Source organism: Alexandromys fortis, unplaced genomic scaffold, assembly GCF_014885135.2.
Source record: "Alexandromys fortis isolate MF-2015 unplaced genomic scaffold, M_Fortis_MF-2015_v1.1 scaffold_149, whole genome shotgun sequence".
NCBI classification, from domain to species: Eukaryota; Metazoa; Chordata; class Mammalia; order Rodentia; family Cricetidae; genus Alexandromys; species Alexandromys fortis.
In genome coordinates this window covers 2,836,118-2,860,330 of record NW_026068025.1, presented here as the reverse complement: position 1 = coordinate 2,860,330, position 24,213 = coordinate 2,836,118, and the positions used below count along the sequence as shown (strand labels likewise).

Here is a 24,213-nt window from a genome sequence, read left to right as displayed (position 1 = left end):
AACAGCTTGAATTTTGCAGGAAAATGGATGAAGCTAGAAAACATATCGAATGAGGTAACCCAGACACAGAAACACAATTATCACATGTACTCACTCATAGGTGGTTTTTAAACATAAAGCAAAGAAAGCCAGCCTACAAACCACAATCCCAGAGAATCTAGACATCAATGCTGATGCTAAGAGAGACTTACATAGATTTAATCTACATGGGAAGTAGAAAGTATAAAAAGACAAGATTTCCTGAGTAAATTGGGAGCATGGGGACCTTGGGGGAGGATTGAAGGGGAGAGGGGACAGGCGGGGAGGTGAGCAGAGAAAAATGTAGAGCTCAATAAATATCAATAAAAATAAATTATTTGTGAGGGAAAAACTTTGTCTCATACACAAAGTTACATATGAAATATGTTATAAAAGTAAATTCTGAGTTTAGTAAGCCTGATCTTGAGGTGTCTCACTATGTAAATAGGGATCCTTCAAAACAAAAAACCAGAAATCCCAAACATTTGCCATAAGGGATTATTGAGCACACGAACGATTTGCATGTGGGTGTGGCTCCAGGCCGAGACTGAGTTATTTGTGTAGGATTTGGTTTAAACAACTCAAAGGGAACAGTTGTGCGGTAATAAAGTGGTCGGGAGAGTTGGGGGCGGGCGGAGTGGACAGAAGGAAGTGAGCGCCTTTGGGGCAGAATGGAAGATCAGGCTTCAGGCTGCGTATCCACAGGGGTGAAAACCTACCCTGGCTTCGGAGAAGTCCCGGGCGGGCTAATCTCAGAGTTCTGCGTCAGCTCTACTGAATGCCCACTTCCTCTTCTGTCTTCTTCTGAGGGTTTCCTCCCGGCCAAGAATTGGTGGTGGCTCCAGAATGTAAACTGGAAAGGAGGAGCCTTTGCTGCAGGGCCAGAGCAAGGGCTCCTGCGTTGCGATTGGCTTACCCGCTGCCCACGCTTAGGAAGGAGCAAACCACCAAGCTGAAAAGGATGGCTTGCCTTGATTGGCCAGTTCCATCCACACCCCAACAAATGCAAGTAAACAAATGCCGGAAGGAGTAAAAGCTGCCACTCCCCAAGGGTGTTTCCTAAGCTGAAGACAAAAAATCCTGCAGTTGGAAGATCATAGGTTGAAGGTCATCCTTGGCTGTTACAGGAGTCCGTGTCAAATCTTGACACGTGAGAGCCTGTTTCCGTTTCCATCTGTCAATCACCAATCAATCAAAAATCCTGTATAAGTTGTCTTTATGTTTTTAGGAACACACACACACACACACACATACACACACACACACACACACACACACGCACGCGCACGCGCACGCGCACGTGCGGGAAGGACAAGTAAGAACAAAAGAGGTCACGAAACTGAAAGAGCAAGGCAGGGTACACGGGAGGGTGTGGAGGGGGAAGAGTAAAGAGGGAAATGCTATAATTTATATCAATCTCAACAGTTAAAAAACAATTTAAAATTAGTTAATGTTTAATGAATAAATTGAAGTGAAATTTAAAAGTGTCCAGTAGAAGAGGCGTCAGTGAGTCCTGCAAATGTGACCTCTCAGGCCTTGCTGAAGGCCAAGCATGGCAAACATGGCGCTGACAGGTTTTGCCTTTACCCTTTCCCTTGCTAAGAACCATTAGATTATGTTGGAGCATCCAAACACAGAGGAGGAGTCGCCCCTAGAGACCACCTCACACACCACAGCCAATGCAAAAGCATGAGGATTTTATTAATTCTGTCATGACAGGGTCCCTCAGCATTCGGGAAGCTGAGAGACCTCGAATAGCTGGTACAGTCTACTTTTAAAGGGGCCACAGAAGCAAGGGGGGTTGTTCTTTGACTATTCTGATTGGCTTATTTGAAAGTGCTATTACCAATAATTGACTGGAGAGCTGTTGCCAGATCAGATGAGGTAAGAGGTCATTTTGACCCCGTTTCCCAGGGGACAGAACCAAAACAGACGTACGTGGGTAATTGTTCAGGAACTGAGCACAAGCGAGTGTAGCTGTTAGGTCCTTGGTTCCCAGGGGAGGAGGGGAAGCACTATGGCACAGAGGCTGAGAGGATTTAGAATTGTCAGAAATGGCTTCAGGATTGTCTTAAAGTCTTACAATTACAGTCCTAAAGCTAATCACCAAGATCTATTCCCTTACTTGGCCACTTCCTCCTCTTGAAGCTGACTACCAAGAAAGGTCCAGCCATCAAAAGTCCAGCAACCAAAAACCCCCTTTTCACTACCCTAATTTGCATGCCCAATCAAAAAAAAACCCCAGCTCATCCTAACCCAGGGTCTCCCCCTTCCTCTTTATAAACTTCCATTTGCCTGTGGGTCACGTCTGTCGTCCCCCCCCCCACATCCAGAGACAGTGAGACAGTCCTTTGTATCCCTGGGGTAAATACCTCCCTGTGTTTCTTTTCCCTTCTTCTTCATCCTCTGCCTTTGTCTTTTATTTCCTGCCCTCTGTCCCCCTAGGACAAACCCATCTCCTTTGTGCTGAGAACTTGGTCTTGGTGTGTCCCGTGCCAACACTGGTCCTTCCACTTACAAGAGCTGTGTGTCTCTTGAAAATTGTCGAGCCAAGAAGACCATTAAACAACCTCGCCTGGGAAGTAGTGCCTGCACCTCATTTAGAATGCAGAGTTCGAAATGCTTATGCTCTTTGCCTGTAAAATAAAACGTTAGTCTAAGATGACTTGATTCTCCAGCTCCGTGTGCAATCTAGGTCCAATGAATTCTATCTTCTCTACTCCCCTGCCTTCTGTCAACACAGAAACCATAGCTCTCTTACTCTGGAGCCATTCTGAGTGACCATGGCCCAGGAACATAGGTGTAGGTTTCCCTAAATCCCATTTTCTTTCTTTCTTTTTTTTTTTTTTATTTTCGAGACAGGGTTTCTCCGTAGCTTTTTGGTTCCTGTCCTGGAACTAGCTCTTGTAGACCCAGGCTGGCCTCAAACTCACAGAGATCTGCCTGCTTCTGCCTCCTGAGTGCTGGGATTACAGGCATGCGCCACCACCGCCCGGCTCTAAATTCCATTTTCTAGGTTTTATGAAGTTTCTATAGTTTTACAGAATAAAGAAAATCATGAAGTCAAGTTTAAAATATATTGGCGGGTGCATCAGAGAGGCAGCTACAGCAGGATGACAGTGGCTTTTCTGAATTTATCAGACCCTTCCTTCCACCAACCCAAAAGCTAACAATGCCAGCAGATAAATTACAGATTCCAAAAGGTTTCTTTCTATTAAGTCACAAGATGTTAGCTCAGAAACAAAGGTGGGCAGGAAATGGCTGTTTCGGGGGGCTAGAGCTAGCCTGAGATGAGGTAACTAGCCTCTGGATCTATAACATCCCAGTCTCTCTCCACAGGACTGAAATCCTAGTCAGGCAGGCAGGCAGGCAGGCAGGCAGGCAGGCAGGCAGGCAGGCAGGCAGGCAGGCAGGCAGGCAGGCGGAGCCTCTTGTCCGGAGCTCCCATTCACACTGCCAATGAATTCTAGCTACCCACGTGCTCCCCAATGAACTCTAACCATCGTTGGCCTTCTGATAATTATATTCTAGCCACCTAGGCACCCTCCAATAAATGTCTGCTTGTCTTGCTTGTGAACTGGAGGTGGTTTGGTGGGTGGCTTGTGAACTGGAGGTGGTATGGTGGGTGGCATGGGAGTCACAAAGTGTTGATGTGGAGCCAGGCAGCGTGGGTGGTGTTTGTCCATGGCTTTTCACCAGAAGCTTAGTTCCCACAGCCGTTAAAATAGAGATAAGTCTTACCCCATCTCTCGAAGTTACTGTTTATACTCACTTATGTAAATTATATATAAACGTATGTAAGTAAATGGTCTGATGCCTGGCGTGTGTTACCTGTTTGTTACTATGTTATAAATGATAAGGTATCACCATCAATGATATTGTATCGACAGCAATCAATTTGCTGAGGGCGGTGGCCACACTTCTAATCCTAGCACCAGGGAGGCAGAGACAGGTGAATCTGAGTTCCAGGCTAGTCAGGACTACAAAGTGAGAGCCTAAACAAATTCTTTTTTGAAAAAAAAAATTGTTATTTTTAATTATGCGTACTTATGTCTCTATGTGGGTATATACAAGTGAGTGCAAGTGTCTGAGGAGGTCAGAGACATCAGATCCTCTTGGCTCTAGAGTTACAGGCAGTTGAGAGCTGCCTGATATTGGTGCTGGGAACCAAACGCAGGTCCTCTAGAGACTTATGTATGTATGTTTTGGTATGTAAAGCAGTATAATACCAAACACCGAACCAATTCTTCTATAATAAAGGAAGAAAGCTACAACGAAGAGGATTAACAATAACAACAATGACAACTTAGTATCGACTGTATGACAAGAACCATGCTGAGAGGTTTGCGGATTTCTTAATCCTCACAACCCCACGAGATGCGGGTATTGCTGTCATCCCTTTCTCAGAAGAGGAAAGGGCACCAAAGAGGCGACTCGGTTCAAGTTTGCAAACCAGAAAAGACTTGAACCCAGCCAGAATCTATAAATCTAAACCTTCATACTCACGAGGTCCACACTTAGAATCCGTGCAACCAGTGGCCAACTTACTTTCACCTCCCACCACATCTCTCTGGTCAGCTAGTTCGCCAAACTTCTGACCACGCCCACTCTCATTCCCCCCCCCTTTCTTACCCCTCATGGGCGGGCCACGCCCACAGTCCCGGCCAAGCTCTTGGTCTGAGTGCCTGCTCTGGGCCCCGCCTCCTTTCCTGTCCCTCAAGTCTGGTCACGCCCACTCAAAAACCCCTCTCACTCGATGAGCCACGCCCACAACACGTTTCCCCTCCCACTCCGACGGGCCACGCCCACAGCATCAAGTGTCGCGCCTACTTCTACCCACACCTCCCGCCCCTCCCCTCACCCTTCTGACCACGCCCCGAAGGCCCCGCCCTCTCCAGCCAGTTGCCCCCAGGCCCCGCCCCTGGCCTCGCAGTCTCGGACGCCTTTCTCGCGCTTGGGTCGCCATTTTGCTGTAAGACGGCGTGCGGAGCGCTGTCCTCTCTTCCTTCGGCAGCCGAGGCTGCGGCGGGCCGGGCTGGGGTCGGGACCAGGTAGGCGGGCGGGAGCCGCGGCGGGCGGACTGCGGCCCGGCGAGCCCGGAGCATCGTGTTCGGCTCGACCGACCTTAGTGGCCGGGAAAAGAATAATTGTACTCCACTCAGACGTAGGAGAAGCGAGGAGTGGGTATAAGATACTCTGCCAGAAAATGTTTTTTTTTTTATTGTTGATAAGGATTTTTCTTATTTTGATATTGCCGCAATTTGGGTGTTTAGCTTTTGTGAGGGATATGAAAATACTGAGCCGGGCTTTGAGGCCTGAGGAAGTGTAATTTCTAGTATCTTACGGTTTTTTTCTTTTTTTTTTTTTTTATCCCCTTGCGGTGCTGGGGCCAAACGCAAGGTGCTGCAAACTATGCAAGCGGCCTGCCTTTGAGCCAGCCCTGTCCTAGTGCTGAAAAATTTAAATGCACGAATAAAAATAATCAATGCATGCTATTGAGCCCCACTGTAGGACACCCGTCTTGTCCTTTTCCTGTAACCGCGCTGGTTTGTACCATTGTCGCCCAGTATTTGCGTAGATACGAACATTATATTTATTAGCTATCCTGAGATTTAAGATAGAGCCAGGGTTTCTGCTCTTAAATAATCTTGCGGTTTGTGAGACCTGGTGGCCCACCCCTTGATTCCTGAGGCAAGTGGAAGATCGTGACTGGTCTGCGTAGCGAGTTCCAGGCCAGATAGGGCTACAGAATCGTAAAAAACAACAAACCTTGCAGTTTCTATTATTGACCATTGCTCTTTACTTGTGATAAATTCCAAAAATTGACAACACCCCCCCCCCCAACAAAAAACAACATGTTCTTTCTTTAGCACTTAAAATGGGTCTTTTCTGAGTAAGGTATGTTTGCAATAGACATTGCAAAAATCTAGGTATTTGTCTGGTTCTGTTGATTGTGGAGATCAGGTTGCCACGTCATGTTTTGTGTGACCCAGTGTCATGCAACCTATTATTGTATGCAAAGAACTGTAGTACAAGGCAGACTGACTGAGCTCTGTCCTTTTGGGGCCAGTGTCCTGAGTAAGAGGCTGAAAAGTCGGAGAAGCTTTTACAAACTGTGATTTCGTTAAAGAGTATGGAAAGTAATGACAAACCCATCTTCTTGTTTTTTTTTTTTTTAGTTGGTTTTATTAAGCTCTGCATTTTTCTCTGCTCCCCTCCCTTCCTCTCCCCTCCTCTTCAACCCTCTCCCATGGACCCCATGCTCTCAATTTACTCAGGAGATCTTACCCTTTTCTATTTCCCATTTAAATTAGATCCATGTGTGTCTATCTTAGGGCCCTCATTCAAACCCATCTTCTTATTAAAACTACCTCCCCAGATGTGGGGCTGAAGGTGTGTGTGGCCGACTCAGTGGTTAAGAGTTAGTTGTTCAGGACTGGACTTTGAGTCCCAGCACCCACCCACGTGGCAGCCCATAACCCCCTCTAAGGCCAGTCTCACAGAATCTGACACCCGCTTCTGGCCTCCAAGGGGACCAGGCTCACGTGTACAGACAAACATGCGGGTAAAAGACCCACCCATGCACATTAAATAAGATTTAAACGTTTACTTCCCCAGGTTTAAAATAATTTTAAGTCTAGTTCCTGCTTCTTCAAGTTGTCCCCAAGAAATAGAAACTCAGAAATACATAGCATCGGCCATATGAAAGCTTTCTCATGATAGGTGCACAAGACGCCAGGCACTGCAGAAGAAGAATTTAAGCTCTGCCCTCCAGTTTTTCAGAATTTCAGTTTGGTGTTGGTTGAACCCAGGCCTGCTGCACAAGCACCCACTATTCACTAAGGTCCACCATCAGTCTGTCTCATTGGTGTCAGCGTTTTTTCCATACTGGAGTTGAACCTAGGCCCTGTATATGATAGGCAAACGCTCTAGCACTGCAGCAGATTCACTTGGAGCGAGGTATATCACTAATAAAAGTAACTTCCGTATACTTTTTGTTAATGTGACTTTTAGTTCTGTTTGCTAATTATTGTCCCCGAAGTGAGGCTTTGTTCAGCATGCATTGGTTGATCCTCTGCTGCCTTAACTTTCAGTGTTGGTGGGGAGGCTGTTACCAAGCCTCTGTCTTTATTGTCTTGGAGTCCAGTGAGCCCAAGATGTGGCCCAGGCCTCTTGGATTACAAGGTCTCTTTTGAAGGTTGGTTACATAGTGGATGCTTCAGAGGGGACACAGCAGGCACTGCGTGAGGCTTCCTAATTCTAGCATGAGTGTTGATGCTGGCTTTGAAATAGTAAATCCATCTAAACAAGGGCTCTCCTTCAGGAGACCTGACGGATTATCTCATTCAGAGAGATGGCTGTGATTTGCTCCTTAAAAGGTGCTGAAATTTTCTGGAAAAGATGTGTTTTCACCCATTCATAAATAATTTTCACATATTCTAGAGTAAGTTTAGGTTAAACACAACAGTAATTATGGCATATGGGGAGAGGGTGGGAACGTTCTCTGTCCTCTTATTCACCCTGACACTTTGTGCTAATGGGTACCTCCCAGCCCTCTGCTGAGGACCCCAAGCCCAATACAAAGCATTTCACAGATGGAGGCTGCTCTTGGTGCATGCACACCTTCAATCCCAGCATTTGGGGGGCCATGGCAGGTTGGTATCTGTGAGTCTAAGGCATACCTTTCACTAGTTCCAGGCCAGCCGGGGCTACATAGAGCCTGTCTGTCTCAAAACTAAAAACCACAGAATTTCTAACAGTGAGGGAGGATGGAACCAGTGGCTGCCCTTAGAGGTGAAGAGCTTGTGAGTTGGGCAGTCACAGTGATTCTTCTGCCCTTCCAGGTGCATGCCCTGCCCATCCCTGCTGTTCAAGGGTGGGCATACATGGGGATTTGACATGGAGCCCAAGCTCATCATAGGCAAGCCTTATACCATTAAGCTACACCCCAGCCCTTATGTCACAGTTTGACTTTAGAAGCTTTGGAGACCAGACTGGCTGCTGTGTGCATTTAAAACAGAAAAAAAGGCTTCAGGAGAGGTCCTGGGGGGACACATGGCTAAGAGAGGCTGGGCTGTTGTGTGAATGAAGACTAGGGTGTTTCCTGTAAATCTTCAAGGAAAGAACGAGGCTACAAGGAGAGGAAGACCAGTTCTAAGGCAGAATTTGGGGTGATTGGTCTCAGAGATGTGGGCTCCAGACCCAAGGACTGGAATCCTATAGATCTAGAGAGAGAGGCTGAAGTACTTCTCAGAGCTGGTCCAGATCCTCTCAGGATCTCTTGTGTTGTTATTTAGGAGCTTCTTACTGAAGTAGAGGGGTGTAGAAAGGTAGCCCTCCTGTGCGAATTACTGTGTTTAGTAGGTAACCAGGACTGGTGTGAGCTGCCATGTGCCTACTGGGAGCCCAGTAACCTCAGCCATCCCTCCAGCCTTGCCAATGTTAGGGCTTCTTTCCCACGACCCAGTGTTTTGAAGCTGAGCTGCATTCTCTGAAAGCCAGGATCGAAATACTTTTTACACAAGGGACAATTCAGGCTTTGTGGCTGTGCTCAGCATTTCTAGAACAGTTGGTAAGCAAGTGAGTTGGCTGTGTTTTATGGAAGCAGGCTTTGGGAGGACTGGTCTTAACGGAGCAGTATTCGGGTAGCCCTGGTCGACAGCCGCTTTCCGCAGTTTTCTCCAGTGGACTCCTTACCAGCACTAGTTGGTTGACTGCAGACATTTCTGTTTGTGACTTGTCAGTTTAAGGGAAATTGTCCTGTAGCCTGCGATGGAATCTTCGGCTTCCCATTAGAATGTCTCCTAAAGGGTGCTCTGCTACAGAGTGCTCCTAGCCTGCTGGTAGAGCTGCTCTGAGCTGCCTAGGTCCAGGTGGTCCCACTGCTTGTGTATGAAGCCTGTCTTAGATAATGGCATTCTGACAACAGCAGAGCCACACTCAAGTCCAGGCAGCAGTTAGGAAGACTGTGACTCAAGTTAGTGAACAAGCAACTTAGAGGTATTCACAATGATCCTTTTTTGTATTAGAAACACTGAAAGTGTTTTTCCATATTTTTGTAGAGTTCAAGTGTCTGAATGTGTGGAAAATGTCTGAGGCAATGTGCTTGTTATGCTGAAGAACCCTAGCTGCCAGGGGAGGAGTCCTGGAAGAGCCAGGGTGGTGCTGGTGAATTCTGCTTTAGTGATGCTGTCTCCAGTTTTTACTAGGAAGAGGTATTTGTGGTTTATTGCATGATAAATATTTTAATTTACATAATAAAATTTAAAAACTAAAAACAAGAAAACAGCTGCCCCAGTCCCCCCAAGAGCTAGCTAAGCTGAGTAAACAAAGGAAGAGGAGAGAAGGATGTGTGGGCTTGGACATCTTCCACCCAGTCTCGCACTCGCTGTGAGAGGAGGACTCTTAGGCCAGAGAGGGTTAAGGTCACCTTTAGACTAGGCCTATTCTTGTTCTTGTCTGTCACTTGGGGGCCCCACTGTGTACATTTCCAACAAACACTATTATCTGGTCAGTCTTGTTGCAGTTGAGAAGGAACAGAACAAATTTATTTATTTATTTAAGCAGAGTCTCTTTGTAGCCCTGGCCATCATAGAACTGGTTCTGTGGACCAGGGTGATCTCAAACTCACAGAGATTGTCCTGCCTCTGCCTCCCAAGTGCTAAGATTAAAGGTGTTCCCTGCTATGCCCAATGATTCTTATAATTATTATTATTAAATTTTTGTTTATATCTGCACCTTATGTTTGCCTGGTGCCGAGGGTTTTGGATCCCTAGAACTGGAGTTACAGACAGCTATGAGCCTCTGTGTGGGTGCTAGGAATTGAATGAAGGTCCTCTGGAAGAGCAGCCAGTGCTCTTAATCACAAAACCACCTCCATCATCAACAAGTTAAATTTTGGATGTGACACAGAGCAGCTGCAGGGTGGGAGTGTGGGGGGCAGGTGTTATTGAAGATCTGGGCCATTTATTCTTTGTTTAAGGATCAGCTAGTCCATGTCCTTGCTAATGGCTCTGCCATGTTTCTGTGTTAATCCAGGAGGAATTTGGTTGTCAGAGAATAACAGGAGGTTGTCCATAATTGACTTTAAGCAGCAAACAGTAAAGCACTGAGCTCTTCAGCTCCGCCTTTCTTGTAAGTTTATCGTTTATTCCCAGTGGGCATGAAAAGTAATGAAACTGTGGTGCTTTTTGCAGTCTTAAACTCCAAGGGCTGTTCTTGCCCACAGTGTATCTCCCTTAAGATAAAAGCCACCGTTTTGGCGGCAGCTGTTTGCCCTCTGCTGAAGCCATTCTTTGTGTACAGACAAAATCTGCTCCGGTGTGTTTATTTGCGGTGATCTTTATCTGTACTCTTTTCTTCCAGGCTCTGAGACGTGAAAAGCTAAGAAGGTTTTGATGTTTTGTGTGGCGCCTCCTGAATTAGAAACCAAGATGAACATAACCAAAGGAGGTCTGGTGTTGTTTTCAGCAAATTCCAATTCCTCCTGTATGGAGCTTTCAAAGAAAATTGCTGAGTGAGTTCCAGTTTTACCAGTCAAATCCATATGCACTGTGATATTTTAAATTTGATAACCAGACTGTCGCTGATTGTTAAGCTCAAAAGCAGGCATAACTAACCTGCATATCATCTGAATATACTTATGTGAGTAACCATAACTCCCGGGAGTGTGGTAGGCACCACTGTAGACAAATTCTTGGAGTCTAGCAGACAGGAGTGAATGCAGTGTACGAGAATAGTTAGCTTATATTTTAGTGTTATTTTTACAAACTGATTTAACACATATCAAATCTCTGCTATACATAAAACCTTGATCTGGCCTGGTCTATAGAGCTAGTTCCAGGACAGGCTCCAAAGCTATAGAGAAACCCTGTCTTGAAAAACCAAAACCAAACCAAACCAAAAAACCTTGATCCGGATGTTGTGAGCTATGAACAGGCCAGTCAAACACTTTCTTTTCATGTAATTTATGTTTTAGTATGGGAGTCAGATAAGCAAGCTAAGACAACCAAATAGGTAATTTCAGGTGGTAACAAATGCCAGGAAGAAGGCAGTTAGGGCATACAAATGGGGTAGAATAGTCTAATTTAGCTTTTAAACCAAGGGATGTCTAGGAATTGAGAGATCCCAATAAGCCATCAGATGAAGGTTGGAGTGGAGCCCACCCCTCTGTGCAGAGAGAGCAACAGGTTCCAAGTTCTGTGGCATGTAGGAGGTATTGGTACCTATGGGGAACATGGGCTGTGGGGCCTGAGCACTAAGAAGATGGCCTGTGAAGCAGGAGAGCCAGATTGCATAGGCCATGGGTGGTCATGGGGTGAGATCTGGTAGGCAACAAACAGATATGATATAATATTTACTTTAGTTCATAATTAGAATAACTTTTACTTTTGTCAACTTATAAGTCATCTCTAATAGTAAAGATGTTGGGTCTATTCTGTTGCCTTCTCAGCTTTTCCCCCTTTCTCTTCTCTAGGCGGCTGGGGGTGGAGATGGGCAAAGTGCAGGTTTACCAGGAACCTAACAGAGGTGAGCTTCCTTGGACATATATATTGTGGATCTTACAGGATGTGGTGTAATGGGTCATCAAGTTATCCTTGACTGCCAGACAGTTAGATCCAGTTATCTAGTCAGTTCTGATAGCAGAAAGTCAGGCAGGCAAGGTGGAGGATCTGGTTTTTAATCTTTACTAATACTATATAGAAATATCCCTGGTGCAAGTCACATGTAGAATGCTGGTTCTTAGATCTCATTCAATAAATACAGCATAATTATGTAACCAGCTAGTCAGCTGGATAGAAATGTTAGTTAACTGTTGGTAGAGGTTATTTTGCTGTCAGTAACGTGATTAAGTACTGTGTGCCTATACTTTTAGTTTGTAGGTATGTGGGCATGTGCACATTTACATGTACACCCATGCTCATATGTGCTGCATTATTAAACCCAGGACCTCGTGCATCCTACCTACTGGTTATTTAGTTCCTGTAAAGCAAAGAGTTAATGCCTTAAAGTGTTTCTAGGAAATAGTTGCAAGAAATGTTATTTAATCTTTTTTTTTAAGGCTTATTTCTTTATTATGTGCATAGTATTCTGCCTGTATATATTGAGGCAGGCCAGAAGAGGGCATCAGATCTCACTGTAGATGGTTGTGAGCCACCATGTGGTTGCTGGGAATTGAACTCAGGACCTCTGGAAGAGCAGGCAGTGCTCTTAACCGCTGAGCCATCTCCCAGCCCCCTTGGCATTTCTTTAGAATGGTGGGCATTCTTAGTGAAATTCTTCTAGCAAGGGTAGTGGTCGACTTATATGGACATGAGACTCTTACTCCTTATTCTTGTCTAGTCATAAATGGGATAATCTCTGTACTTGACATAATCTTCTGACACATAGTAGGTGCTCAGTAAACACTCATTCTCTCTCTGTCCTCACTACAGGAGTTTGTCTGGTATTTAAGTCTTAGAAAGCTCTCAACCAGTACTGCTGCTGTCCTCCTCTAAGATGGTGGTTACAGAGCAGAGCATGATTGAAATCTGGGGGTTCTCTTCAGGGAGACTGGATGAGGGAGTCTGTGGGAGGATGGGGCTATGGGACAAGGCAGGTTGGTTCACTCCCCAGCTTAGGAGTAATGAGATGGGAAAGCCTTAGTTTATTCAGAGAAACTAACTTCTGTATTCCTTACTGTTCATAGATTCTGAAAACCTGGGTCAGGGATAGGTATAAAGTCTCACAAGTAGCAGTGTCAGGGTTTAGATCCAGATACCTTGACTCTAAAGCCCATTTGTAGCAGCACACCACAATCTTTTGTAAGCACACTCATTTTTTTTTTTCTAATGATCTTGCTACTTTTGCACCAATGGACTTACTACGTAACCCAAGGTGGCCTTGAACTCACCTTATAGCCCAGGTTAGCTTCAAACTTGAGATTCTCTTGCCTTAGTCTCCTGAATGCTGGCATTACAAGTGGGCATCACCACACCCAGTTGTTTTGTTTTGTTTTTTGTTTGTTTGTTTTTTTCTGTTAGTGAAATGGAGCACAGAGTTGTGAGCAAATTATTCTACTACTGAGTTACATCTCCAGTTTGCTAGCATTCTAATGAAAACTTTCCAACAGGAGATAATTGAAAGAACTGGCCTTATTGACATCTACCATATGGGTTTGGTGTTTTACTATCTGAATATGTTACTTAATTCTAGATACCTGGTCACATCTCCTACATAAAAGTTCTTGCTCTTAAATAGAATACTTTTGTCACATTTTAAGACATTAGCTATAATTCTATAATTATTTTTTGTCATTGTTGCTATTTTTTGTTTCCTAGCTTCAAGTGATTGGATTTTTCCATGTTTAAAATTTTTTTTGTTTTGTTTTGTTTGCTGGTCTTTGTGGCCCAGTCTGGCTTCCAACTCTGTGTCCTCCTGTCTCAGCTTCTTTTTTTTTTTTTTTTTTTTTTTTTNCACTAGCTCTGTAGACCAGGCTGGTCTCGAACTCACAGAGATCCGCCTGCCTCTGCCTCCCGAGTGCTGGGATTAAAGGCGTGCGCCACCATCGAACCGGCCTGTCTCAGCTTCTTGAGTATTGGAATTCTAGGCAAGCACTACTATGCACAGAAGGTTGATATGGTTCTTGTTGATATAGAGCTGAACCACACATTGCCTTTTTCCTCCAGTGTTGATGTTACAGACCTTCCCCTGTGGAGTGTTCTGTCCTGGAATTGTCCTTTGTTGCTAATAACAGGTGTTTAAGAGCAGGCATATTCCCTGATCCTCTTTTATCCCACAGTATACTGCTTATGCCTCAGTTTTTATTTGATGCTGGATGACTGAGTACATCATCACTGCTTTCCTGTGATGGGAGAAGCCTAAATTTGATTCAGAAGTATGACTAATGGCGATATGCTAATGTCAGTGAGTTTTGTTGTTTGTTAGTAGTCTTGGTTTCTGTAGTTTACAAGGTTGGAAATTAATGCAGACTTGGTGTATATCTTAAAAATTTGAACTATTGTCTTTCCTTCCTTTTCCCTTTAGAAACAAGAGTCCAAATTCAAGAGTCTGTGAGAGGAAAAGATGTATTTATCATCCAGACCATTTCAAAGTAAGTGGTTTCTCACTGCCTTTTGGGTACGCCTATCAGTCTGAAGACCTGACCATACGGGAAGATAGTTTAAAACTGATGTGCTTTTGCTAGTCTTTAGTTTCATTTTATGTGAGGTTCTTGCCTACATATTTATTTGCATACTATGTGTGTGCCAAGTACCTGCAGAGGTCAGAAGAGGAAGAGGGCATCAGATCCCCTGGGACTGGAGTTCAAGATGGTCATGAGCTTCTATGTAGCAGCCTCCAGATCCAGTGGAACTGAGCCTGAGAGCAGTACCACATGCTCCTGGACACGAGGAGAGCCTGCACTCTTCACCATTGAGCCATCTCTGCAGCCCCCTTTTTGCTAGGTTTTCTACCAAAACTGCTGACTTTCTTACCCCTTGCCCCCTCAATCCTTTCTTGCTTTTGTTTTCAACTTTTGATATGTTTCCAGGCCAGCCCCAGACTCTTGGTCTCAAGAGATCTCTCTGGATTTGTGTGTTTGAGTGTTTGGTATTGTTTGCTTTGACAGTTGTCAAGAATGGCAAATTGCTGATCCTTCTGCCTCCCCTTCATGAGTTCTGAGACTACAAGCACATGTCCCTGTGCTCAGTTTTATGCACTGCTGAGGATTTAACCCAGGGCGTTGTGCATACTTAGCAAGCACTCTACCGACTGAGCTGTGTCTCCTTTCTGTATTCTTAGATGTATTTTTTATCTTATGTGTATGCATATTTTGTGTGTATGTATGTAAATGTACTGCATGTCGTCCTGGTTTGTATGGAAATCAAAAGGGTGTTCTCTCTCTCTCTCTCTCTCTCTCTCTCTCTCTCTCTCTAAGATTTATTTATTTAGGGCCTGGAGAGAGGGCTCAGTAATTAGGAGCATTGTCTACTCTTCCAGAGGTCTTGAGTTCAGCAACCATATGGCTCACAACCATCTGTAATGAAGTCTGGTGTTCTCTTCTGGCCAGCAGGCATACATGTAGGCAGAACACTGTTTATATAATAAATAAATCTTTTTTTAAGATTTATTTATTTAATTTTACTTGTGTGGCTATTTTGCCCACATGTATGATCAAATCTTTCTCTCTCCACGTGTTTTCAGTCTTGACCAGGTTGTAGAAAGCCTGTACATCAGAATCTTCTTTCTGAGATGCCAAGAGATAGACTAAGGATTGGATAGTGTCACATTCAGTGTCTGCTGCACTGTGTTGGTCGGTTAATGGATTAATAGCAGTAGTAGGGATCAGACTAAGTGCCTCCTATTGCTGGGCAAGCATCACACCATTAAGTTGTACTGCACCCCTTCTTTTAAGTACAGACTAGTTTAAGCTACTAAAAACCTAGGACAGATTTTAAATGAAGGCAATCCTGTCCATTAATTGACGTTTTCCTGTCATCCATTTGCTTATCTGAGTTAGTGGTAGTATTGGCCTCAGGGTGACTGTCTCCTTGTTATGGTTCCCCTGCTTACTATTCCTTACAGAATGCTTTTCTGAAAGTATTTTTAATTCATCTGGGATCAGGTTTATTCAATAGTAATACAGCCTTCTCATCCAAATGTTGGCATTCTATTATTAACAATATTTGTTGAATAATTTTAATAATTGGGGTCCTCTTACATGTGCAAAATGCTTTTGTGCTTGGAACAGTAGATGATCTAGTGAGGGAAGACACACAGAGAACATGAAAACCAGACAAAGTAGTGCATGCCTACAATCCCAGCACTCAGAGACTAAAGTGGAAGGATCATTAGTTTCAGAGTAGCAACATGGACAAGGTGTGTTTGTCCTGTAGGCCATAGGTTGTATGCATCTGTGGCCCATCACATTTGTAGACCTCAGTATTATGTCACAGAGTCAAAAGGTTGGCAGTCCCTGCCTGCATAATTAACCTTTCTCTCAAAGAAAACAAAACAAAAAGTAGAATTTGATAGATATCAACTAGACCATAGAATAAGTGCTTTGTGACATATAGCACAGAATGGGGAGTGCTAAAGCTATTACTCACTGGTAAAGGAGTTCTCTTGCATTTAAGAGCCCCTAAGTTCAATCCTAAAATTGCCAATTTTTTTTTTTTTTTTTTTTTTTTGGTTTTTCGAGACAGGGTTTCTCTGTAGCTTTGGTGCCTGTCCAGGAACTAGCTCTTGTAGACCAGGCTGGCCTCAAACTCCCAGAGATCCGCCTGCCTCTGCCTCCCGAGTGCTGGGATTAAAGGCATGCGCCACCACCGCCCGGCAAAGTTTTTTTTTTTTTTAATGATCAGAGAGAGTTGGGATGATGCTAGTCAGAGGGTAAAGGGACAGACAAGGCAGGCCTCGGTGAAGAGGAGAGTGGGTGTCTAAGAAGGCACGTGGAGCAGGTGTCAAGGTGGAGACTGTGAGAGCAGATCTTAGAAGGCCCTGAGAGGCACTGTGCAGCTGTGGGTGGAGGGGGACCCATTTCAAGGCTTTAAAGACAAGCTGCTCTGTTTGGAGTGTAAACTGAGGGCTTCAGGGGGAGCAGCAGCAGGCCACTGTCACCCAGTGGGGGTAGTAGTGGAGCGGTGAAGGCAAAACCATGTGAAGAGAGGCATCTAGCTGTCCAGAGTAGCCTGAGGAGCACTGTGGCCAGTGAGGTGGTAGGCACAGGTTTTCTGGAGATGCAGCATTTTCAGGGAAAAGCAGTTCATTTAATATGGGTTAGATTTTCACATTCAGATGGAAATGCCTAGCACCAATTAGTTAGATTGCTTTCAGAAGGGGATCTTGGGCCAGAGATGGGGCTGTGAGAGTGGCCAGCATTTACAGAACTGAGAGATGAAGGGTGAAAGGAGGAGGAGACAAATGACTGTGGCAGGAGCTGTGGGAACCAAGAAAAGAACCACAGGAAGCAGTAGTGTCTTAGTTGGGATTTCTATTACTGTGAAGAGATACCATGACCACAGCAAGTCTTATCAAAGGAAACATTTAGTTGGGGTGCCTTACAGTTCAGAGGTTTAGTCCATTTTCATAACTCTGGAAGCATGCAGAGTGGCATGCAGGCAGACACGGTGCTAGAAAAGGAGCTGAAATTTCTACATCTGGATCTATAGGCCGCAGGAAAAAATGGAGACCTCAGAGCCCACCCCCAGTGACAGACACACTTCCTCTAACAATGCCAAACCTACTCCACCTAGGCCACATCTCCCAATAGTGCTAGTCCCTATGAGCCTATTGGGCCATTTTCATTCAAATTATCACAAGGAGGCAGAGGGACCTTGTGCATCTAATGTAGGCACAGGCGAACAGCTGCCTTAGAGGCAGCAGAAAGGGAAAGACTGACTAGCCAATGGATTTAGCCAAATGTTGGAGACGAGACTCTTGATGGAAGCTGGGGAACATTTTGGATGCTAAAGCTTCTTTGGCGTATTTGTGGGAGAGTGAAGAGTAAGGAGAGGGCAACTGTAGACTTCTCTCTTGGGGTGTCCTCCAAAGAGGGGCAGAGGACTGAGATGATGAGGAAGAGGTTCACAGGGATGAGGGGCAGGAGAAGGGGTGAATGATGGTGGCACTGATCCTCTGATCCTCTACAGAGCAATGAGAAAACAGGGCATCTGCGCAGGAGCTGATGGAGCTCCAAGAGAAAAGGGATTTGTCCTTTTTGTGTCTAATGCTTTGTCTTATTATAATTATAAGTAACATACTAAGTGTCTGACACTATCCATGGCTTTCAGGGACGTGAACACCACCATCATGGAGCTCCTGATCATGGTGTATGCATGTAAGACCTCATGTGCCAAGAGCATCATCGGTGTGATCCCCTACTTTCCTTATAGCAAGCAGTGCAAGATGAGAAAAAGGGGCTCCATTGTTTCAAAATTGCTGGCTTCCATGATGTGCAAAGCTGGTAAGAATGGCAGACTGACTTCGTTTGTTTGTTTTTTTGAGACCGTCTCTTTATGTCTGGCTGTCTTGGGACTTACTATGTAGACCAGGCTGCCCTCAAACTCAGAAATTTGCCTGTGTACCACCATGGCGGATTTGTCTTTTTACCTTAGGAATTTCAAAGCATTATCTTGACTAGAGTTCTGGACAGAGAGCAAACAGTGGAACAGCTTTTAAAGACATTTAAGGACAGATAGCTTATGCAGTGGGCCCCTTCCCAGGAGAGGTGTGCTGGCCTGCGGTACTGCATGGTTACATTCACATCACCAGTATCCTGTCCCGGGGGAGGAGAAGACCATCACAAGACTGGTCACATCGCTCGTGATCTGAGGTTTAAACTTATCAATTGTTTCTTTTTGGAACTTGTCATTAAGTGTTTTGGGACCATGGGTATCTGAAATCATGAAAAACATACCACAGTAAACTGGGGTCTGGTTTAATTAGAAAACTGCAGAGAATTCTGCTTCCAACACCCTAAGACACAGAAGTAATGAGAAGAACTTCTGTTTCATTTGTTTGCTGAATTACTTGTTTAACATTTGTGTTGACAATTTCAGTCATATTCAAGTTTTGAAAGAGAAAAAGTCCTCTCTGCACCCCCTGGTAGTCCAGTTTGTAATTTTCTGAGAAACCGTCACTTTTGAACCTTATTGCTAGACTCTAGTACAGGAACCATCTTCTGTTAAACATTCTCAGGTTGTAACAGCCTAAATATTTTTGAAAAACATTTTTGTGTTTTCTAAATTAGTGTACAGATTGTTAGTTTTCATCTTTTTATTTTTGCTCCATGGCGTTAGGATCATCATTCATTTTAAAGATGTGTGTGTGTGCGTGCACAAGAGTGTGCAAGTGCATGGGCATGTGTGCATGGGTGTGTGTGCATGCTCTTGCCAGAGGGCAGCTGTTGCTCTTGTTCCTCAGGTGAAATTTACCTTTCTTCTGAGACAGGATTTCTCATTGTCTTGGAGCTCCTCAAGTAGGCTGTGTTATTTTACCCCCCTTCCTGTTTCTCAGTACCTTTCTTTTCTTTCTAGTTTCATAATCCATACCATATGCTAACATATATATATTCATACATATAACATTAAAAGGTAGGATCCACATATGAGAGGACATGCATATTTGTCTTTCTGAGCCTGGATTACTTTGTTTAATATGATCTTCAAATCCATTTTCCTACAAATTTAATAAATTCCATTGTTTATATGTACCACAATTTTTATTATCTAGTCATCTTTTGTACTTCTAGGCCGGTGGTCACTTCTGTTTTCTCATGGTTGTGAATAGAGCAGCGCTATATATGGGTTTTTTTGGTTGGGTTTGTTGTTGTTGTTGTTTGTTTTGTTTTTGTTTGTTTGTTTTTGTAGCTTTGGAGCCTGTAGCTCTTGTAGACCAGGCTGGCCCCAAACTCACAGAGATACGCCTGCCTCTTCCTGAGTGCTGGGATTTTAGGCGTGCGCCACTACCGTCTGGCACCGCATTATATATGAATATGAAGTATTTGTGTGGCAGAGCATATCTGCAAAAGAGTGGTTTAACTGCGATATATGTTAGCCTTTTGTTTTTTAATATTTATCTGTGTTTTGACTATGCTATGTCTGTGTGCTACATGTTTGCAGTGCCCTCGAGGTAAGAAGAGGACATTGGATCCTCTGGAACTGGAGTTGCAGGCCTTTGTCAGCTGCTGTGTGGGTGCTGGGAACGGAACCAACTCTTTTGGAAGAGCAGCCAGTGCCCTTAAAATCTAAGTCATCTCTGCAGCCCCTGGTAGTTCTATGTGTGATTTTGTGAGAACTCTCCACGTTGATTTTCATGGTGACTGCATCAGTTTGTACTCCCAGTAACAGCAAATAGTATTTCTATTCTACAGCTTTGACAACAATTATTGTTACTCGTTTTCCATTCCATTCTGACTAGGGTGAGATTGAATCTCAAAGTTAACTTTTTTTATGGTAGGAGGATTTTTTGTTTGGTTGGTTTTTTTGAGACGCGGTCTCAAGGGGTTAAAGGTGTGTCTCACCACACCTAGTTGAAAGTAGTTATTTATATTTCTCTGATCATACAGGTGTCAAACACTAAAATATTTGTTGTCCATCTTATGACTTCTTTTGAGAACTGTCCATTCGGTCGGTTCATTAGCCTGCTGTTTGATTGGCAGTTCGAGGGTTTGTGTTTTGGGGATTTTGGTATTTATTTTGTGCATTTCTTTATATTCTAGATAATGCCTCCCCTGATATGTCTGATACATAGCTGGCAAAGATTTTCTCCTATCCTGTGGGTTGTCTATTCATTCCACAGCCTAAGTATTTCTATGTGTTTGTAGATTCTTTCATGACTCTCACTGTGTGTGTCAGACTTCTGTGCTTGTGAGTGTATATGATGATAGGAGGTACAGATCACAGAAATTTGTGCAAACAAAGGAATGAACCTTCCCCAGGTCGCTGCTTCTTACACTTATTATGGAATATATTTTCCAAGTAGCTTTGCAAAGAAAGCAAAAGCAAAACACGGCTTTAAAAAAATGTGAATTCCAGAACCCTCAGCCATGTTAGTTAATGACATCACTGCTGTGACAGCCCTGACAAGATCAACTTAAGAAGGAAGGTCTATCTGAGTCCCAGGCTGAGATGCAGCCATCTCAACAGAAGGTAAAATAGCAGGACCTTGGTGCAGCGCCTCACACTTCGTTTGCAGTCAGGAAGGAAAGCAGTGAGTGCTGGACTCCTTATGCCGCCACAGACACCAGCCCAGGGAGTGGCGTCGCCTCTGTGTAATCAAAATAACCATCACAAGCACGCCAAAGGCTTATCTCCTAGGTGATTGCAAATCCTATCAGGTTGACAGTATTAGCCACTGGACCCTACAAAATGCTGACACAGTGAGGGCGAGAGCACCTGGTCTTGGTATTACTGTCGGGTTTTGTCGTCCCTGCTAAGGAAACTTCCGGGAGATGCCATCTGCTGCGACAGCACTTTCATAAACACTTTTTTGTTATGATTCCAGGCTTAGCACGTGTGCTGCCAGAGCGAGCACCGCTTCTTTGATATGTCTAAGGGCTTATTTTTATTTTTGTGTATGTGTGTGTGTTTATTTACATAAGTGTAGGCTTCTAGAGGCCAAAAGAGGACCTCAGCCTCTGGAACTGGATTTATAGCTGGATGTGAGTCTCCTGGCGTGTGCTGGGGACCAAACTTATATCCTCTGCAAGAGTTACTTGCTGAGCCATCTCTCCAGCCACTACCTCTGTACTTGAAATGGAAGTGAAAATCATGCATCTCGTATTACTAAAACTAGGAGGAGTAGAGGTGCCAGGTTTTCGAGTGTTGTAGTATTGTGGTACTGCTGACATGTTTAACCTGTTTACGTTTGAAGGTCTAACTCATCTCATCACTATGGATTTACACCAGAAGGAAATACAGGGCTTCTTCAATATTCCAGTGGATAACTTAAGAGCCTCCCCCTTCCTGTTACAGTATATTCAAGAGGAGGTAAGCTACATCTAATTTTTATGGTAATATTCTGGGATGGTACAATTCTATTTCTTTGGGTTTTTTCTAAAAGATCAAAACTTTATGTATTTGATTTAAAGAACTATTATACTTCATAAGTGCACATCTCTAAAATTTCATGTCTGTATTTTTTTCCACTTAACTCCCCTCCCCCCAATTTTTATATATATGGCTATTTTGCTTGCATGTATGTCTGTCCATCATGTATATGCCTAGTGCCCATCAAGGCCAGAAGGGGGCATCAGATCCCCTAGAGATGGAGTTACAGATGGTCTGAGCCACCATGTGGTGCTGGGAAATAACCCCAAGTCCTAGAAGAACAACCAGTGCTCTTCACTGCTGAACTTTTTCTTTTCTTTTCTTTTTTTCTTTTTGTCCTGAGACAAGGTTTCTCTGTGTAACAGCCCTAGTTCTTGTAGACCAGGCTGGCCTTAAACTCAGTGATCTGCTTGCCTCTGCCTCCTAAGTGCTGGGATTAAAGGCATGCGCCACCATCACCTGGCTTGCTGAGGTGTTCACCTTACCCTCCTCATACTTATTGACTTGTGAGTTCCACATGGCTGACTTTTTCTTGTTCACTCCACCCTCCTTTTGTTTATTTATTTTTCTTAAATATTTATTTATTATGTATACAATATTCTGTCTGTGTGTATGTCTGCAGGCCAGAAGAGGGCACCAGACCTCATTACAGATGGTTGTGAGCCACCATGTGGTTGCCGGGAATTGAACTCAGGACTTTTGGAAGAGCAGGCAATGCTCTTAACCACTGAGCCATCTCTCCAGCCCCCTCCTTATATTTATTGACTTGTGAGTTCCACATAGCTGGCTTTTTCATCCAGTTTTCATATTTTGCACATTTTGCTTGCCTTTCCCCCCATCCTGCATCTCATTTCATCAGTTCCCTTTTGTTAATTTCTGAAGGAAAACTCTGTCTCTTTAAAATAGTATCTGTTTTTTTCTTGACCTGACCCTTTGTTGGATCACACAGGGGCAGATTCTATCCCATGATCTTGCCCAAATGCTTTCAGAATTTGTTTAATCTTATAAATATATGTAATCTGCTAATTCAGAAGCCTTTTACATTTTTGGTTTATGGTACTCTGGTGTTTTGCTTTTAGGAGCTGCTGTTAGCACATACAGTGTTTCTCTGTAGCAGTGTTTCTCTGTAGCCACTCTTCCAGAGAGCTTCATTCTTGGTGTTGCATTTGAAGGCAACACTTTGGATAATTCTGAAGTATGTTTTCTGGTTGATGGTCCAGGACTTCCTAGTGAGCCTGTTTTAGAGTCCTTTTGTTTTGCCATTGGTTTTGTTTGGTTGGCTCTTCTATCTCTCTGGCAGGGTTTGATGTTGTTGGATGATAAAGGCATAGTATCAGTGACTTCCTTGTTTGCTGTGATAAGATCTGACAGAGCAGCTGTTCACTCACAGTTAGAGCACAGTCCCTGGTGGGGAGTCTCTGCAGCAGGACCCTGGGGCACTGTCTGTCACAGCATCCCTTCAGGAAGCAGAGCTTGCTTTCTCCTATTGAGTCCAGGTCCTAGTCCATCAGTGCCACCCATATTCAGGGTGACTCTTCCCTCCATAGTCAAGCCTTCCTGAAAGCACACTTGTAGACATTCTGAAAGGTTTACAGTGGAGATTAGCCATCACACCCATTCATAGTGAAATGAATTAGAAGTGTGTTCTTTAAAGTTCTTTAGAGTTATATGTAAGACCACCAATAAGCTTAAAAATAGTGTAGACTATTCACTAATTCAGTTCGTTTTGCTTACTGATTTATTTTGAGATCGGCTTCTGTTCTGTTACCAGGCTGATCTTGAACTCTGGGGGTCAGGTAATCCTCCTGTCTCAAGACCTGCTGAGTGTTCACATTGTACCTGGCCGTAACTTCCTATTTTTGTGAGGCCAGGTTGGAGTTGCTGCACTTGTTGGTCTAACTCTTGCCTGCAGCATCCCAGGGAGTCGGCTCTCTCCTCCCAGATTTGCTCTTAGCGTGTTTCTACTGAGCTGCTTATTCGGACTAAGAACTTCTTCCTCCTAGGTGTTTTTCTTGGTTCTTTCTCATCAAACCTTGATATTTATTTATAAGATTTCCTGTTTTACCTTCTGAAGAGACAGCCTGTTTTTATTAGAGTCCTTTGGTTTTACTAATGGCTTTCTTGGCTGTTTTACTGTCTCTTGACAGGGTGTGGTATTATGAGGCAGTGAAGTGCACGGGATGGTTCAGAAAGACTTCTGACTGGAACAGAACACCTAAATGGATATCTTTTTCTGCCTTCTTGCCTGAGAACAGTGGATGGGTGTGTCTTTCCTCTAATGCAAGTCCAGCCAGCATTTTTGTTCACTTACTGTATACTTGCTATCTAGCAGGGCTTTGGATGGTACAGCCACCTGTGTTAAAATTTAGTGTTGGGGTAGAGAGATGGCTTAACTGTTAAGAGAACTGTATGCTCTATCAGAGAACCAGTTTGCAACATCCACAAGGTTGACTCACAACAGTACTTCCGGTTCGAGGAATCTGGTTCTTTTCTGGCCTCTGCAGTACCGGGCATAAAACCATGGTACATAGACAAACACATATAGGAAAAAAACAACTGCCATGTTATTGTGAGGAAACAGCAATGGGAATGGTCTTCAGTGGAATAATGGCACTTAATGAGTTGGGTTTTTTTTTTTTTTTTTTTTTTTTTTTTGGTTTTTTTT

General features: G+C 44.0%; 1 protein-coding gene across 6 annotated transcripts in view; it reads left to right on the top strand.

Annotated features, from left to right (window-relative positions):
* Positions 1-4,934: 4,934 nt before the first annotated feature.
* Prpsap2 (phosphoribosyl pyrophosphate synthetase associated protein 2) overlaps positions 4,935-24,213 on the top strand; it is a 34,893-nt gene continuing 15,614 nt past the window's right edge. Inside the window, exons 1-8 of one of the 6 annotated variants that reach the window (XM_050163711.1) lie at positions 4,935-5,069; positions 9,081-9,233; positions 10,057-10,152; positions 10,384-10,534; positions 11,495-11,547; positions 14,044-14,110; positions 17,790-17,962; positions 21,373-21,488. In XM_050163711.1, the coding sequence (XP_050019668.1) occupies positions 10,416-10,534; positions 11,495-11,547; positions 14,044-14,110; positions 17,790-17,962; positions 21,373-21,488 (528 nt within the window). In that variant the 5' untranslated portion in view covers positions 4,935-5,069; positions 9,081-9,233; positions 10,057-10,152; positions 10,384-10,415. Of the gene's footprint in view, positions 5,070-7,112; positions 7,217-9,080; positions 9,234-10,056; positions 10,153-10,383; positions 10,535-11,494; positions 11,548-14,043; positions 14,111-17,789; positions 17,963-21,372; positions 21,489-24,213 lie in introns of those variants that run through there. The other 5 variants (XM_050163716.1, XM_050163712.1, XM_050163713.1 and 2 more) reach the window with 5 other exon arrangements.